General features: G+C 43.2%; 1 protein-coding gene across 1 annotated transcript in view; it reads right to left on the bottom strand.

Moving 5' to 3' along the window:
* The window catches only part of ATAD1 (ATPase family AAA domain containing 1), a 42,456-nt gene continuing 26,638 nt past the window's right edge, over positions 1-15,818 (bottom strand). The window contains exons 7-10 of the mRNA XM_082267569.1: positions 6,657-6,746; positions 3,128-3,178; positions 759-892; positions 1-399 (exon numbers count right to left, since the gene is read on the bottom strand). Coding sequence (XP_082123695.1) covers positions 282-399; positions 759-892; positions 3,128-3,178; positions 6,657-6,746 — 393 coding nt within the window. The 3' untranslated portion in view covers positions 1-281. The remainder of the gene's footprint in view (positions 400-758; positions 893-3,127; positions 3,179-6,656; positions 6,747-15,818) is intronic.

The following is a 15,818-nucleotide window of genomic DNA, read 5'->3' as shown; positions in this document are numbered from 1 at the left end:
TTTGTTGGAATGCCACTAGTCAGTTTGCAGACAGACATGGTAATTTTACAAGGTAAACATGACATACTCATTCAACGCATTTCAGTCGTTAGCCGCTAAACATGACAACCAGAGAGGCACAGTTGCCTCTCTGCAAGGCTCTTTATTTTATAGTGAATAGTTGCTGGAGTCCAGCAGTGGAGGCTGAAGTCCATAAGGATGTTGCTGCTCCCTCCGAGTGCATCATCCATTACATGTACCCTTTCTAGCGAACAGCTTGGGTAATGTCAGGTGACAGGAGTTCAGTCCAAACTAACGTGCATTAAACCTCCGTGGTTCGTTGCAGTCTTTGATTTCTTCATTTTGTCAATAGCTTTCATTAGATCTTGCTGCTGAATAGGCCGAATCTCCTCATTGGGACTGCAGAGGAATGGAGAAACAGATTTCACTAACTGATTTAATGCCTAATGGAGCTAAAATGGATATTGAAAACAGTCAACATGCTATATTTTCATAAATGAACTAATACAGTACAACTGCCAATGTTGAAACAAGACTTCTATTCTGAGCAAATTTAGGTCAGTTAGGTAAAAAAAAAAAATTGAAGAATCCTGCTGGTGAATAAAAACAAAAAAAGTTTATTTGTGTGAGTTAGCTACTCTTGGAAAGAAAAAATGGCTACAAGTCAGATTCCATTTCCAGAGAGCCTTTCTGGGCTCAGCTCACATAAAGTCTAAATAGTCCAGGAGGTGAGCAGTGTACATTCGTATATCACAAACCTTTCCTCTGTGCTGCTGGCGATACACTCCCTGACACACAGCAGAGCAGCATCCCGACACATTTCCTTCAGGTCACTTCCAGAAAAGCCATCGGTACCTCTCGCAACCTGCGTCAAATCCACATTCATGTCCACCTATTAAAGAAAGGCCAGCCGTACAATGAATTCTATCATAAATCTATCAAAAGTATTAAAACATTAATGCGTTATTTAGATGACATTTAATCCAGCATACTCAACTGTACCTTCCCAAAAACGTTTTACTGAGGCTAGTTCACATTGCTCCATGTGAATGTAGCGCAACTGGTAAGGTACATGCATAGGTGTAAATAGACATATACAGTGCATTCAGAAAATATTTACAGAGCTTCACTTTTTTCACATTTTGTTATGTTACAGCCTTATTTCAAAATTGATTACATTTCTTTTTTTTTCTCAAAATTCTACAAACTATTTAATACCTAAGAATGACAACATGAAAGAAGTTTGTTTGAAATCTTTGAAAATGTATTAAAAAATAAAAAAAAATGAAAAAAATTACATGTACTTAAGTATTCACAGCCTTTGCCATGACACCCAAAATTGAGCTCAGGTGCATCCTGTTTCCTCTGATCATCCCCAAGATGTTTCTGCAACCTAGAGTCCACCTGTGATAAATTCAGTTGATTTGACATGATCTGGTAAGGCACACACCTGTCTCTATATAAAGGTCCAACAGTTAAAAGTGCATGTCAGAGCACAAACCAAGCCATAAAGTCCAAGGAATTGTCTGTAGACCACTGAGACAGGATTGTGTACAGGCACAGATCTTGGGAAGGGTACAGAAAATTTTCTACAGCATTGACGGTCCCAATGAGCACAGTGGCCTCCATCATCCGTAAATCAGGGGATCGGGGGAGAAGAGCCTTAGTCAGGAAGGTGACCAAGAACCCGATGGTCACTCTGACAGAGCTCCAGCAGTTCTCTGTGGAGAGAGGAGAAACTTCCAGAAGAACAACCATCTCAACAGTACTCCACCAAACAAGGCCTGTATAGTAGAGTGGCCAGACAGAAGCCACTCCTCAGTAAAAGGCATATGACAGCCCACCGGATGTTTGCCAAAAGGCACCTGAAGGACTCCAAGACCATGAGAAAAATCTGGTCTGATGAAAAAAAAGATTGAACTCTATGGCTTGAATAGCAAGGATCATATCTGGAGAAAACCAGGCACCGCTCATCACCTGGCCAATACCATTCCTACAGTGGAGCATGGTGGTGGTAGCATCATGCTGTGGGGATGTTTTTTAGTGGCAGGAACTGGGATACTAGTCAAGATTGAAGGAAAGATGAATGCAGCAGTGTACAAAGACATCCTGGATGAAAACCTGATCCAGAGTGGACTGGACCTCAGACTAGGTAGGAAGATTCATCTTCCAACAGAAAAGAAACCCTAAGCACACAGCCAAGATAAGGGAGTGGCTATGGGGCAACTCTGTGAATTTCCTTGAGTGGCCCAGCCAGAGCTCACACTTGAACTCGATTGAACATCTCTGGAGAGATCTGAAAATGGCTATGCACTGACACTCACCATCTAACCTGATGGAGCTTGAGAGGTTCTGTAAAGAAGAATGGGAGAAAATGCCCAAAAATAGTTTTGCCAAGCTTGTAGCATCATACTCAAAAAGACTTGAGGCTGTAATTGGTGCCAAAGGTGCTTCAATAAAGTACTGAGCAAAGGCTGTGAATACTTATGTACATGGGATTTTTTTCTTTTTATAAATTTACAAATATTTCAAACAAACTCCTTTCACATTGTCATTATGGGGTAATGTTTGGAGAAAAATAATAATTTAATCCGTTATGAATAAGGCTGTAACATAACAAAATGTGAAAAAAGTTAAGCGCCTTGAATACTTTCCGAACGCACTGTGTAATGGGCCCCTACAGTTTCCCTTTTAGAACATTCTAAACTGAAGCCCACAAATGTGAACCAGCAACATAGCAAAGAATAGGGTTTCTGCTTGAAATGCTTTTTCAGTCTGCAAAATGCATGGTTTTGCTGCAGTAAAATTGACAAGTGTGAACAAACCCTACAGGGAACATGTCAGGAATAAAATATGTGAAATGTTACTGCCCAACCCATTTCTACAGGTGCTAAGTTCTGAGGCTGCCATTATAATCCTTCTTTAATACTTTGCGAGTTATTGAACTGGAACATGCAGGTCAGCAGTCCTGACTTCACTGGCTGCATACTTAGCATCAGAAATCCAACTGGGATATCCTGCTGTTTAGAGAACACAGTCTAACCAAACTGGTCATATCCCACCATTTACCATATAATTCTGCCTATAAACAGGTTTACCAAATAGAACAATTTAGGGAGCTGCTTACATTCTCATTCCTCAGTATGAGATTAAGAATTGCCTCTCGCTGTCTCAAAGCCTGAAAAGGAAAATTGACAAGTTATTAATGCATGGGAAATACAAAAGGCAGGCAGCCAAACTTAAAAATATTTAAATTCCTTAATACAGCTGCAATATGCAAATATGTGCGTGGTATTATATGTCGAAAAATATAAGCAGATCACAGGTGCAATCTCAGGCTCCGGCAGGATGTCTGCCCGTACATCGTATGGGCATGCAATTACTGAATGACAGAAGAATCAATGAGCGCTCATCAGTGCCCTGGTGATTGATTGGGAACAAAGGCTGTCGGTGCTTGTAGTTCATTCATTCACAGAACTCTGTGAATTAATAATAGGGCCGCGTGGGCGGAGCCCCGCGCAGCCGCATTCTTTTCAAATTGTGACAACAGTTGTGTGGAGAAGATCCCCGACCCTCTGTCACAATAAAAAGGGGGATCGGGGAGAGGGTGCATTCGTTGGAACATTTTACATATTCCACCCTAAAAACAAGCGAACATGTAAGATGTAACATGTCCCCAAATGTGAACGTATCCTTTAACATAAGAAACATATATTTTTATTCCAGTTGTTTTTTATGGCACTTTTGATATTATAACATGAGAAAAAAAAAAATTTAAGTTAGGAATATATTATTAGAGTTGCTTTTTTTGTAAAATCAGCCATTAAACTCATGATACAGAAAGTGTCAATACAAAAGCAATCACTGATATTGTAAATTGCATATATATTGCATGGTTGATGCGATAACCATCGATTGTGGAGAGAATTATGAGGAGGTCACATTGAAGACATTAACGGGCACCTGCTGTTTAACTCACATCTCTATTTACTATCTGTAGCATAAGTTTACTTTAAAGCTGATCTTCCCGTTTCATTTATCTTGAAATAGGTCGTTCAGACCATTCTGAGGCTACATAAAGTTTATACAGCGCACGCTGCTGCTGTTAGTGAAGTAAATAGTTTGTTTGGACCAGCTTGGTCCAAATTAACTATTTAATGTTAAATGAAACATGGAGATCAGCTTTAAAGTTGTAAAAGGTAATTTTGCACCAATCTCCCCCTGCTTCTCAGGTTTTATTCAGGAGTCTAGGTATGTCCTAGATTGGTGACCATGTCGCCAGAATGTGATGTATGATCACCACACCTCCCATGAGACATAGCTTAGAGAGAAGAGGAGACAATCCTGAATTTTACCCGACCAAAAATTTTTTTCTTTTTTTAATTTTTCAGAGAATTGACTTGTTCCTGGCACAGTGGGCAGGGGATAATGCAAAACCATTCATATACTGGAGTTAAGCTTTAAGTGCTGGGGTAACATATTCATTTAGGGTCAGGTTAAGATCTAGGGCTTGGGGTGCGGTGAGGACGTGGTAGGTTTGAGAAGTCGTGGGGTTGGGTAATAATTAGGAGGGGGTGTGAGGCACTTTATTTTTTTTAGACTTGTTTTTGGCAATTTAACCCCAATCAATCAGAGAACTACCTGAGAAAAAAACCTGTACTTCTATAAACTTAGTCTTGTCTCCAAACAATTAACTAAACAGTAAGCAGACACTTTAAAGGTCCTGCACATATATTCCTAAGCAACCCTGAAACTCAAGGTGCCTAATTATGCAAATCTAGCATCAATTTGGGAACTCAAACTTTGGTTACTTCAATGTATATGTGGCCTCCTGACCAATGACAAAGTCAACTAAGATTTGCGTAACTGAGCTACCCGGCTTGTGAGGCACAAATCATTGTGAGCAATCAGCTGGCAAAATGGGATTTTGACTTGCTATAAAATCCATTTCTCTGAGTTCAATGATGGACACAGCTCTTCATTATTCAGAACCATAGGGTTATATAGCCCCCCTACAGGAGTAGGATACTAGGCACAAAAAAGACTTGGCTACACCTATGGGCAGTTCTAGGTGGTATACTCCCCCGCTCTGCTATAGGTCTTCAGTTTACTAACAAGCAGTGTCAGTATTACAGCTCCAAAGAGGGGTGGGTGCCCCAGTCCGTTAATGAAATCCCATTTTCTCTTTCGTTCATTAACAGACACAGCTCTTCATTATTCAGAGCCATAGGGACATCCCCAAGCAGTGCCAAACATGAGGGGTGGGACAACAAAAAAAATCCCAAAATTAAAAACACAATAGCCAAGTAGGTAAAAAGGAGCTCAACAAACAACAACTGGATCCCAACCTGAACAATACAATAGGACCCTCTCACCAGCACCCCGCAAAACATTGTGGCCAAAGAAAGCATCCGCAGATGTCAACAATCCTTTTTGTAGAATTTAGTGAAAGTGTGCACCGACAACCAAGTGGTCGCCTAAAATTCTGCACCACTGACGCCTGATCACAGAAGGCCCAAGAAGCACTAAGCACCAGAGTAGAGTGCGTGAGCGAGTTACCGACCGTCTGATCAGTCTGGAAATGGTCGCAGAAAAAGCGGACAGCCCCTTTCTTGGCCCTTCCACGAACACAAACAGTGAGTCTGACCTCCGAAAAGACTCTGTGGCTGCTAAATACACCCGAATCACCCTAACCACATTCAAAGAATGCAAGACAAACTCCCTAGGATGATTGGGTCTGGGACACAGGGAGACAACACAATGTCTTCATGCAAATGAAAATCAGAGACTACCTTAGGAAGGAATGATGGACATGGACGAAGACCCACCCTATCTGTGGACCACCGTAGGGGGCACAAGATAATGCTGCCAGCTCAGACACCCTGTAAACAGAAGTGATAGCCACCAAAAAGGCCACCTTCTGGGACAGTGTAAGCCAGGGAATCTCCCAAATATTTTCAAACGGAGGCTTCTGGCAAGCTGAAAGTACCAGATGACCCACAGGCACAGGGAGCACCAACATTCAGGGGGGAAAGAGGGGGAGGAGGGTAACCCATAGGTACGACCGACCTAGGGAGGGGCCCGTGTCCACCCTAAAACCCTCTAGGAGAGAGGGGTGGGATATCTACTCACAATACCAGGAACTATCGAAATGCGTGGGCTGTCGGCCAGGAGGAACACTGCGACTCATTTAACTCGCAGGCCAGCCCCCGTCCAGTGGAGCTGTTGTCTGCGCGCGCTGGCTGGCAAGACTGGGCTGACCACTGGATCCCGATTACCCAGCCCGTCCCCCGTTCCGGCAGTTGATTGTAGATCTCGCAGGAAAAACCCAGGAGAAAAAAAGCCATTTAAAAAGGAAAAAATTGCCAGGACCAAAGATCCCGGCAGGGATTTAGGTCCTTACTCCTGATTAGGCAGAAAAAGTTGAAGACCTATAGCAGAGAGAGAGGGAGTATACTACCTGTGACTGCCCATAGGTGTAGCCAAGTCTTTTTTCTGCCTAGTGTCCTACTCTTGTAGGGGGCAATATAACCCTATGGTTCTGAATAATGAAGTGCTGTGTCAGTCAATGAACAAAGGGGAAACATATTTTGCCATTTAACATTTCATTTAATAATAAGGAAAGCTGCTTTCATTCATGATGATAATCAACATACTGGCTGATTGATATGAAATCTGGTGGGCATTCTTCTCATAATTGCTGTGTCCAGATCCTGAGGACGATTTGTGGCTCCCATTACAATCACCTGTAAAAATAAAGAAAGAAATATATATAAGTATAAGACGTTCTGTGTCTCAAAGGGCTTTTCTATGCACATTTTCTAAATAAATAAAATACTTACACATGCAAACATGTATACATGGATCTAAAATGACTCCAGGCACAAATAAACAATGACTTATTAAACACTACTCAAGGACCAATGAGTTCTGTCACAAGATTACTGGGAACGTACATCCTTAAAGTGGTTGTAAACCTCATATGCATCATTTCTCCAATACAGTATATACACAATTTTATAGTTTGTTTTGTAAAAATCCAAACCGCTGTATTATTGCCTCTGTATTTTCATCTCTAAGCCTGTCACAGCTCTCTGAAAATCTCTGGCCCATGAGCATGTCTATGAACCAGAGCTCAGGGGGTGGAGTCAAGACATCACTGGCAGAAATCCCCGTTGTGCACTCACACATTAATGCTGGCTTAGCGGCATGCACGGTGCTGGAGGTGTGCACGCACCTCCCTCCCTGCTGGGAGGTGGGGTGTACAGCTGGGAGGTGGGGCCAGTGGTGTCATGACTCCACAGACCAGAGAGCTGTGATAGGCTTAGAGATGAGAATACAGAGGTAATAATACAGTGGTTTGGATTTTTACATAAACTATAAAATGGTGCATGTATTCAAGAAATTATGCATACAAGGTTTACAACCACTTAAAATTAAACGCTCTTTACTCTTTAGGCTGGGGCAGCAGGAGACACGCACCCTTCCCTCATGTTTGTGCATGAGTCTCCACTGCATGTCAGTCAGTCAAAGGAGAGGGGGCATGATGGCACATTTCTTCTTAATGTGTCAGATTTTTTTCCAGTAGCTGAGCAGGGAGGATTACAGAGGACAGGCTGCTCGCATCCCGGTTAGAGAGCTGTGCTGATTTGCTGATCTAGCTAAAATTTTCAGTCTAATTTTTGATATCTGGGTTTACAACCACTTTAAAGCCCAAATTTAACTTCGCCATCTGTATACACAGCTGAAATTCCAGTAAAAGTCTAGCAACAATCACCTATGCCAAAAAAAAGCCTGACCATTAAATTATTGTCAATATAAGGGTCAATTCTGTGTCATATGAAATACATCTAAATCTGAATTTCTAAGGACAAAGCAGTCTGACATATTTGGCACTGGGTTTTTCCAGCCATTATTGACTGCTGATAAAATATTGGTGGGGCTGGTGCTGTGTTCACACAGATCAGTACAAACTTTAATATATATGCACAATTCAAACACTGTCTAACTAAACTTTGTAATAAAAAATTTCCCAACTCTTTTCTAGAGCAAAATAATAAGTAAGGCAGCCATACCTGGCCAATCCAACCAATCCCTGTGGAAGCTGGAACTCCCTGTACACAGGCAGGCACAGCTACTTGGACTGGGCGAGGTGGAGATTGTAATGTCACCACCACCCTTCTCCACCTTGTCTAATCATAGAACACTTTGCATTTATAAAGAAAGTGCAATGTGTTCTCTAAATGGTGCCGGTGCCAAGTGAGTACCTGTGTTCACCAAGCAAGCAGGCATCCACTCCGTACGGGACCTGGAAGATAGTGGCCACTGCCACTACAGTGATTTCCAGCTTCCATAGGAATCAGCCTGATATGGCACATGTATACTTACACTGATGCAAGCAGAATTACAGCTTTAATTACCGTATTTATCGGCGTATAACATGCACTTTTTCCTCCTAAATATGGAGGAAAAAGCAGCTGTGCGTGTTATATGCCGATATGAAAAAAGAAAAAGTCCAGAAAGCAGCGGCGAGAGGTAGAAGGGGGCGGGCGGGGCCGAGGAGAAGGAAGGACGCGCTGTCATCGGAAGTCCCGCCTCCTATGCCGACGTCTATCATAGGCGCCGGGACTTCCGATGACAGCGCGTGCGTCCTTCCTTCTCCTCGGCCCCGCCTGCCCCCTTCTACCTCGGCGCTGCTTCCTGGACGTTTTCAAAAAGTGATCCTAATAGTGCCAATGGCACTGGCGTGGCTGCAACTACTGTCACTGCGCTGGCGAGGCTGAAATTACTGTTACTGCGCTGGCGAGGCTGCAATTACTGTCACTGCGCTGGCGAGGCTGCAACTATGGGCACTGCGCTGGCGAAGCTGCAATCATGGGCACTGCGGTGGCGAAGCTGCAATTATGGGTACTGCGCTGGCGAGGCTGCATGTTTGGGCACTGCGCTGGTGAGGCTACAATGATGGACACTGCGCTGATGAGGAGGCTGCATTCGTGGGCACTGGTGAGACTGCATTTGATTTTAAAAAAATGTTCTGAGCTCAAAACTGTTTATTTTCAATTTCAGCTTTTTTCCTGAAATGTCTCTCCTAAAATTTAGGTGCGTGTTATACGCTGATAAATACGGTAATTTCAGCAAGTCTCGGTTTCTGATGTTTTTTTTATTTCGTATGGTAACTTTCATGGAGGCCTGCTCTCATGACATACTGTTGTATATCACATAAATTAGAGCAAGGCCAAACAATACAGAGATGTGCATTTTACACCCATACTTGTAGGCAACAGAGATATCATTTTTTTTTTTTAAATCTCAGCAAGTTGCATGGGTCACTTTTACTGTCTAGTGTGGATTGCTGAAGACTTTTCAAACCATACCATAAGAAAACCATAGAAGGTCAGGAACTACCAAAAAGGAACTAACGAACACTGCTGTCAAAATCCTTTAGACCCACCATAATGTCTGAAGCAGATAGATGATTGATTTTTGTTTTTTTACTTTGTCTACAAGCAGTCATGTGGCCGCTATTCCTAACAGTTTAACAGGCTTAAGGAGATGGGAGTGGACACTCCATGGATCATATTGCAGCCGCTGTCAGTCAATTCGTGCAGGGTATAGCAGCAGCAGTCCAACTGGAGTACAGGCACACTGTGCCTGTTTAAAAGGCATATGCTGGAAAGGCTTCTGCACACTAGCCCTTCCTTGTGACGAGCTGGGCACTGGGGTGTGGCAGTAGAAGACTTACCACTTGAGAACAAGCATGCTGTGAGTATGCATGATGTCCTGTAGTTCCCAAGTAGAAGGCACGGATGCAAGCTGACCAGACTAGGATGGATGTCCTTCCATGCCCAGTGTGGTCAGATTAAAACAGAAAAGATGGTCACTATATAACATATCAAACTCTATTGATCATTGGGAACTCTCCAAAAAATAGCTACACGCTGGTATTACACACCTTACAAATAGTGTTGAGCGAACACGGACTGTATTATTCGTGTTCGTACCGAATAATTGGATTTTTTGTACCCGAACACGGACACGGACACTTTACTGTATGTTCGGGTAAAAATCCGTGTTCGGTCGTTTTATTTCCGGGTTTTGCATGCTTTGGCGCTCTTTTCATGGCGGGCTTTCAACAGCCAATCAACAATCGTTTAACTGGTGTGCCTTAAGCCATCCCAGCCATGCCTGCAAATGTCTCAGTAGCTGTGATTGGCCGTCTGAAGCATGTGACCAAGTCTTTATAAGTTCGAGGCAGCCGCAGCGGCGTCATTATGCTGCTTAGATTCAGGGACAGAGCACACATCAACGTGCTGGCTGCTGATTAGGGAAAGATAGGCAGGAAAAAACCATTTGTGTCCAGATAGAATTGAGGGACAGGTCGGAGTGTTTAGGCAGGGCGAGTTGTAGGCATTTTAGGGATAGAGTCTGCTGAATTATATAGGGTCAGTGTCTTCTACAAACTACAATCGATATTGCTGTGTGGGGGGTGGGGTCTGCACTCAATCCTGATCTACGATCTCTTCTCAATCCTGTTAGGGACAGAGTCTGCTGAATTTTAGGGAAACTGTGTTCTACAAACTACAATCGATATTGCTGTGTGGTGTGGGATTGGAGATAGGCAGGTGTCAGTGATCCACATCCATTTTTCTGTGTGTGAGCTGCAGTGAACACAATCTTTTTGGGCTGCAGTGAACACAATCTTTTTGGGCTGCAGTGAACACAATCTTTTTGGGCTGCAGTGAACACAATCTTTTTGGGGTGCAGTGAACAAAATCTTTTTGGGGTGCAGTGAACACAATCCTTTTTGGTGTGCAGTGAACACAATCTTTGTGGGGTGCAGTGAACAAAATCCTTTGTGGGGTGCAGTGAACACAATCTTTTTGGGGTGCAGTGAACAAAATCCTTTTTGGGGTGCAGTGAACAACATCCTTTTTGGGGTGCAGTGAACACAATCTTTTTGGGGTGCAGTGAACAAAATCCTTTGTGGGGTGCAGTGAACACAATCTTTTTGGGGTGCAGTGAACACAATCTTTTTGGGGTGGAGTGAACAACATCCTTTTTGGGGTGCAGTGAACAAAATCCTTTTTGGGGTGCAGTGAACAAAATCATTTTTGGGGTGCAGTGAACACAATCTTTTTGGGGTGCAGTGAACACAATCTTTGTGGGGTGCAGTGAACACAATCTTTTTGGGGTGGAGTGAACAACATCCTTTTTGGGGTGCAGTGAACAACATCCTTTTTGGGGTGCAGTGAACACAATCTTTTTGGGGTGCAGTGAACACAATCTTTGTGGGGTACAGTGAACAGAATCTTTGTGGGGTGCAGTGAACACAATCTTTGGGGGGTACAGTGAACACAATCTTTGTGAGGTGCAGTGAACACAATCTTTGTGGGGTGCAGTGAACACAATCATTGTGGGGTGCAGTGAACTCAATCTTTGTGGGGTACAGTGAACACAATCTCATACTGAAGGTTTGAGGGTGCTGCCTGTTCCATACTCCCCCTACTCCTCATCTAGCCTTTTAGGGGTACAAACAATAGTAATTGGGGCCTAGTGTGGTTGTGTACGTGTGATATACATACACTTTTTTGGGATCATATTTTCTATTCCGCTATTTAATCAAAAACCTTTGGGGATCAGTTAAATTGGGGGATAGTCTGTGTTGGTACGTGTGAGAGAGATCCACCTTTCCAAGTTGTTGGGGTTCATCTCATACTTCTGAAGGTTTGAGGGTGCTGCCTGTTCCATACTCCCCCTACTCCTAGCCTTTTAGGGGTACAAACAATAGTAATTGGGGCCTAGTGTGGTTGTGTACGTGTGATATACATACACTTTTTTGGGATCATATTTTCTATTCCGCTATTTAATCAAAAACCTCTGGGGATCAGTTAAATTGGGGGATAGTCTGTGTTGGTACGTGTGAGAGAGATCCACCTTTCCAAGTTGTTGGGGTTCATCTCATACTTCTGAAGGTTTGAGGGTGCTGCCTGTTCCATACTCCCCCTACTCCTAGCCTTTTAGGGGTACAAACAATAGTAATTGGGGCCTAGTGTGGTTGTGTACGTGTGATATACATACACTTTTTTGGGATCATATTTTCTATTCCGCTATTTAATCAAAAACCTCTGGGGATCAGTTAAATTGGGGGATAGTCTGTGTTGGTACGTGTGAGAGAGATCCACCTTTCCAAGTTGTTGGGGTTCATCTCATACTTCTGAAGGTTTGAGGGTGCTGCCTGTTCCATACTCCCCCCTACTCCTAGCCTTTTAGGGGTACAAACAATAGTAATTGGGGCCTAGTGTGGTTGTGTACGTGTGATATACATACACTTTTTTGGGATCATATTTTCTATTCCGCTATTTAATCAAAAACCTTTGGGGATCAGTTAAATTGGGGGATAGTCTGTGTTGGTACGTGTGAGAGAGATCCACCTTTCCAAGTTGTTGAGGTTCATCTCATACTTCTGAAGGTTTGAGGGTGCTGCCTGTTCCATACTCCCCCTACTCCTAGCCTTTTAGGGGTACAAACAATAGTAATTGGGGCCTAGTGTGGTTGTGTACGTGTGATATACATACACTTTTTTGGGATCATATTTTCTATTCCGCTATTTAATCAAAAACCTCTGGGGATCAGTTAAATTGGGGGATAGTCTGTGTTGGTACGTGTGAGAGAGATCCACCTTTCCAAGTTGTTGGGGTTCATCTCATACTTCTGAAGGTTTGAGGGTGCTGCCTGTTCCATACTCCCCCTACTCCTAGCCTTTTAGGGGTACAAACAATAGTAATTGGGGCCTAGTGTGGTTGTGTACGTGTGATATACATACACTTTTTTGGGATCATATTTTCTATTCCGCTATTTAATCAAAAACCTTTGGGGATCAGTTAAATTGGGGGATAGTCTGTGTTGGTACGTGTGAGAGAGATCCACCTTTCCAAGTTGTTGAGGTTCATCTCATACTTCTGAAGGTTTGAGGGTGCTGCCTGTTCCATACTCCCCCTACTCCTAGCCTTTTAGGGGTACAAACAATAGTAATTGGGGCCTAGTGTGGTTGTGTACGTGTGATATACATACACTTTTTTGGGATCATATTTTCTATTCCGCTATTTAATCAAAAACCTTTGGGGATCAGTTAAATTGGGGGATAGTCTGTGTTGGTACGTGTGAGAGAGATCCACCTTTCCAAGTTGTTGGGGTTCATCTCATACTTCTGAAGGTTTGAGGGTGCTGCCTGTTCCATACTCCCCCTACTCCTAGCCTTTTAGGGGTACAAACAATAGTAATTGGGGCCTAGTGTGGTTGTGTACGTGTGATATACATACACTTTTTTGGGATCATATTTTCTATTCCGCTATTTAATCAAAAACCTCTGGGGATCAGTTAAATTGGGGGATAGTCTGTGTTGGTACGTGTGAGAGAGATCCACCTTTCCAAGTTGTTGGGGTTCATCTCATACTTCTGAAGGTTTGAGGGTGCTGCCTGTTCCATACCCCCCCTACTCCTCATCTAGCCTTTTAGGGGTACAAACAATAGTAATTGGGGCCTAGTGTGGTTGTGTACGTGCGAGATACATACACTTTTTTTGATCATATTTCCTATTCCGCTATTCAATAAAAACCTTTGAGGATCAATTGAATTGCGGGATAGTCTGTGTCGGTACGTGTGAGAGAGATCCACCTTTCCAAGTTGTTGGGGTTCATCTCATACTTCTGAAGGTTTGAGGGTGCTGCCTGTTCCATACCCCCCCTACTCCTCATCTAGCCTTTTAGGGGTACAAACAATAGTAATTGGGGCCTAGTGTGGTTGTGTACGTGCGAGATACATACACTTTTTTTGATCATATTTCCTATTCCGCTATTCAATAAAAACCTTTGAGGATCAATTGAATTGCGGGATAGTCTGTGTCGGTACGTGTGAGAGAGATCCACCTTTCCAAGTTGTTGGGGTTCATCTCATACTTCTGAAGGTTTGAGGGTGCTGCCTGTTCCATACCCCCCCTACTCCTCATCTAGCCTTTTAGGGGTACAAACAATAGTAATTGGGGCCTAGTGTGGTTGTGTACGTGCGAGATACATACACTTTTTTTGATCATATTTCCTATTCCGCTATTCAATAAAAACCTTTGAGGATCAATTGAATTGCGGGATAGTCTGTGTCGGTACGTGTGAGAGAGATCCACCTTTCCAAGTTGTTGGGGTTCATCTCATACTTCTGAAGGTTTGAGGGTGCTGCCTGTTCCATACCCCCCCTACTCCTCATCTAGCCTTTTAGGGGTACAAACAATAGTAATTGGGGCCTAGTGTGGTTGTGTACGTGCGAGATACATACACTTTTTTTGATCATATTTCCTATTCCGCTATTCAATAAAAACCTTTGAGGATCAATTGAATTGCGGGATAGTCTGTGTCGGTACGTGTGAGAGAGATCCACCTTTCCAAGTTGTTGGGGTTCATCTCATACTTCTGAAGGTTTGAGGGTGCTGCCTGTTCCATACCCCCCCTACTCCTCATCTAGCCTTTTAGGGGTACAAACAATAGTAATTGGGGCCTAGTGTGGTTGTGTACGTGCGAGATACATACACTTTTTTTGATCATATTTCCTATTCCGCTATTCAATAAAAACCTTTGAGGATCAATTGAATTGCGGGATAGTCTGTGTCGGTACGTGTGAGAGAGATCCACCTTTCCAAGTTGTTGGGGTTCATCTCATACTTCTGAAGGTTTGAGGGTGCTGCCTGTTCCATACCCCCCCTACTCCTCATCTAGCCTTTTAGGGGTACAAACAATAGTAATTGGGGCCTAGTGTGGTTGTGTACGTGCGAGATACATACACTTTTTTTGATCATATTTCCTATTCCGCTATTCAATAAAAACCTTTGAGGATCAATTGAATTGCGGGATAGTCTGTGTCGGTACGTGTGAGAGAGATCCACCTTTCCAAGTTGTTGGGGTTCATCTCATACTTCTGAAGGTTTGAGGGTGCTGCCTGTTCCATACCCCCCCTACTCCTCATCTAGCCTTTTAGGGGTACAAACAATAGTAATTGGGGCCTAGTGTGGTTGTGTACGTGCGAGATACATACACTTTTTTTGATCATATTTCCTATTCCGCTATTCAATAAAAACCTTTGAGGATCAATTGAATTGCGGGATAGTCTGTGTCGGTACGTGTGAGAGAGATCCACCTTTCCAAGTTGTTGGGGTTCATCTCATACTTCTGAAGGTTTGAGGGTGCTGCCTGTTCCATACCCCCCCTACTCCTCATCTAGCCTTTTAGGGGTACAAACAATAGTAATTGGGGCCTAGTGTGGTTGTGTACGTGCGAGATACATACACTTTTTTTGATCATATTTCCTATTCCGCTATTCAATAAAAACCTTTGAGGATCAATTGAATTGCGGGATAGTCTGTGTCGGTACGTGTGAGAGAGATCCACCTTTCCAAGTTGTTGGGGTTCATCTCATACTTCTGAAGGTTTGAGGGTGCTGCCTGTTCCATACTCCCCCTACTCCTCATCTAGCCTTTTAGGGGTACAAACAATAGTAATTGGGGCCTAGTGTGGTTGTGTACGTGTGATATACATACACTTTTTTTGGATCATATTTTCTATTCCGCTATTTAATTTAACTGGGCCTCCATGCGAGACCTGTGTGCCTTGTTGCGCTGTTTTGAGTACTCCACCAACATGGCCAGTGGCAATGACGCCGTTCTCAGCTTAACTATCCCACTTCTATGCCTCCTTGAAAAAACAATTCGGGCGATGATGGAAGAGGATGTGGCACAGGATGAGGAGGAGGAGGAGGATGAAGAGGTAACATTTCCA

Source organism: Pelophylax lessonae (assembly GCF_965119305.1).
Source record: "Pelophylax lessonae genome assembly, chromosome: 9".
In the NCBI taxonomy this organism is placed as follows: domain Eukaryota; kingdom Metazoa; phylum Chordata; class Amphibia; order Anura; family Ranidae; genus Pelophylax; species Pelophylax lessonae.
This window is presented reverse-complemented; position numbering and strand designations above follow the sequence as displayed.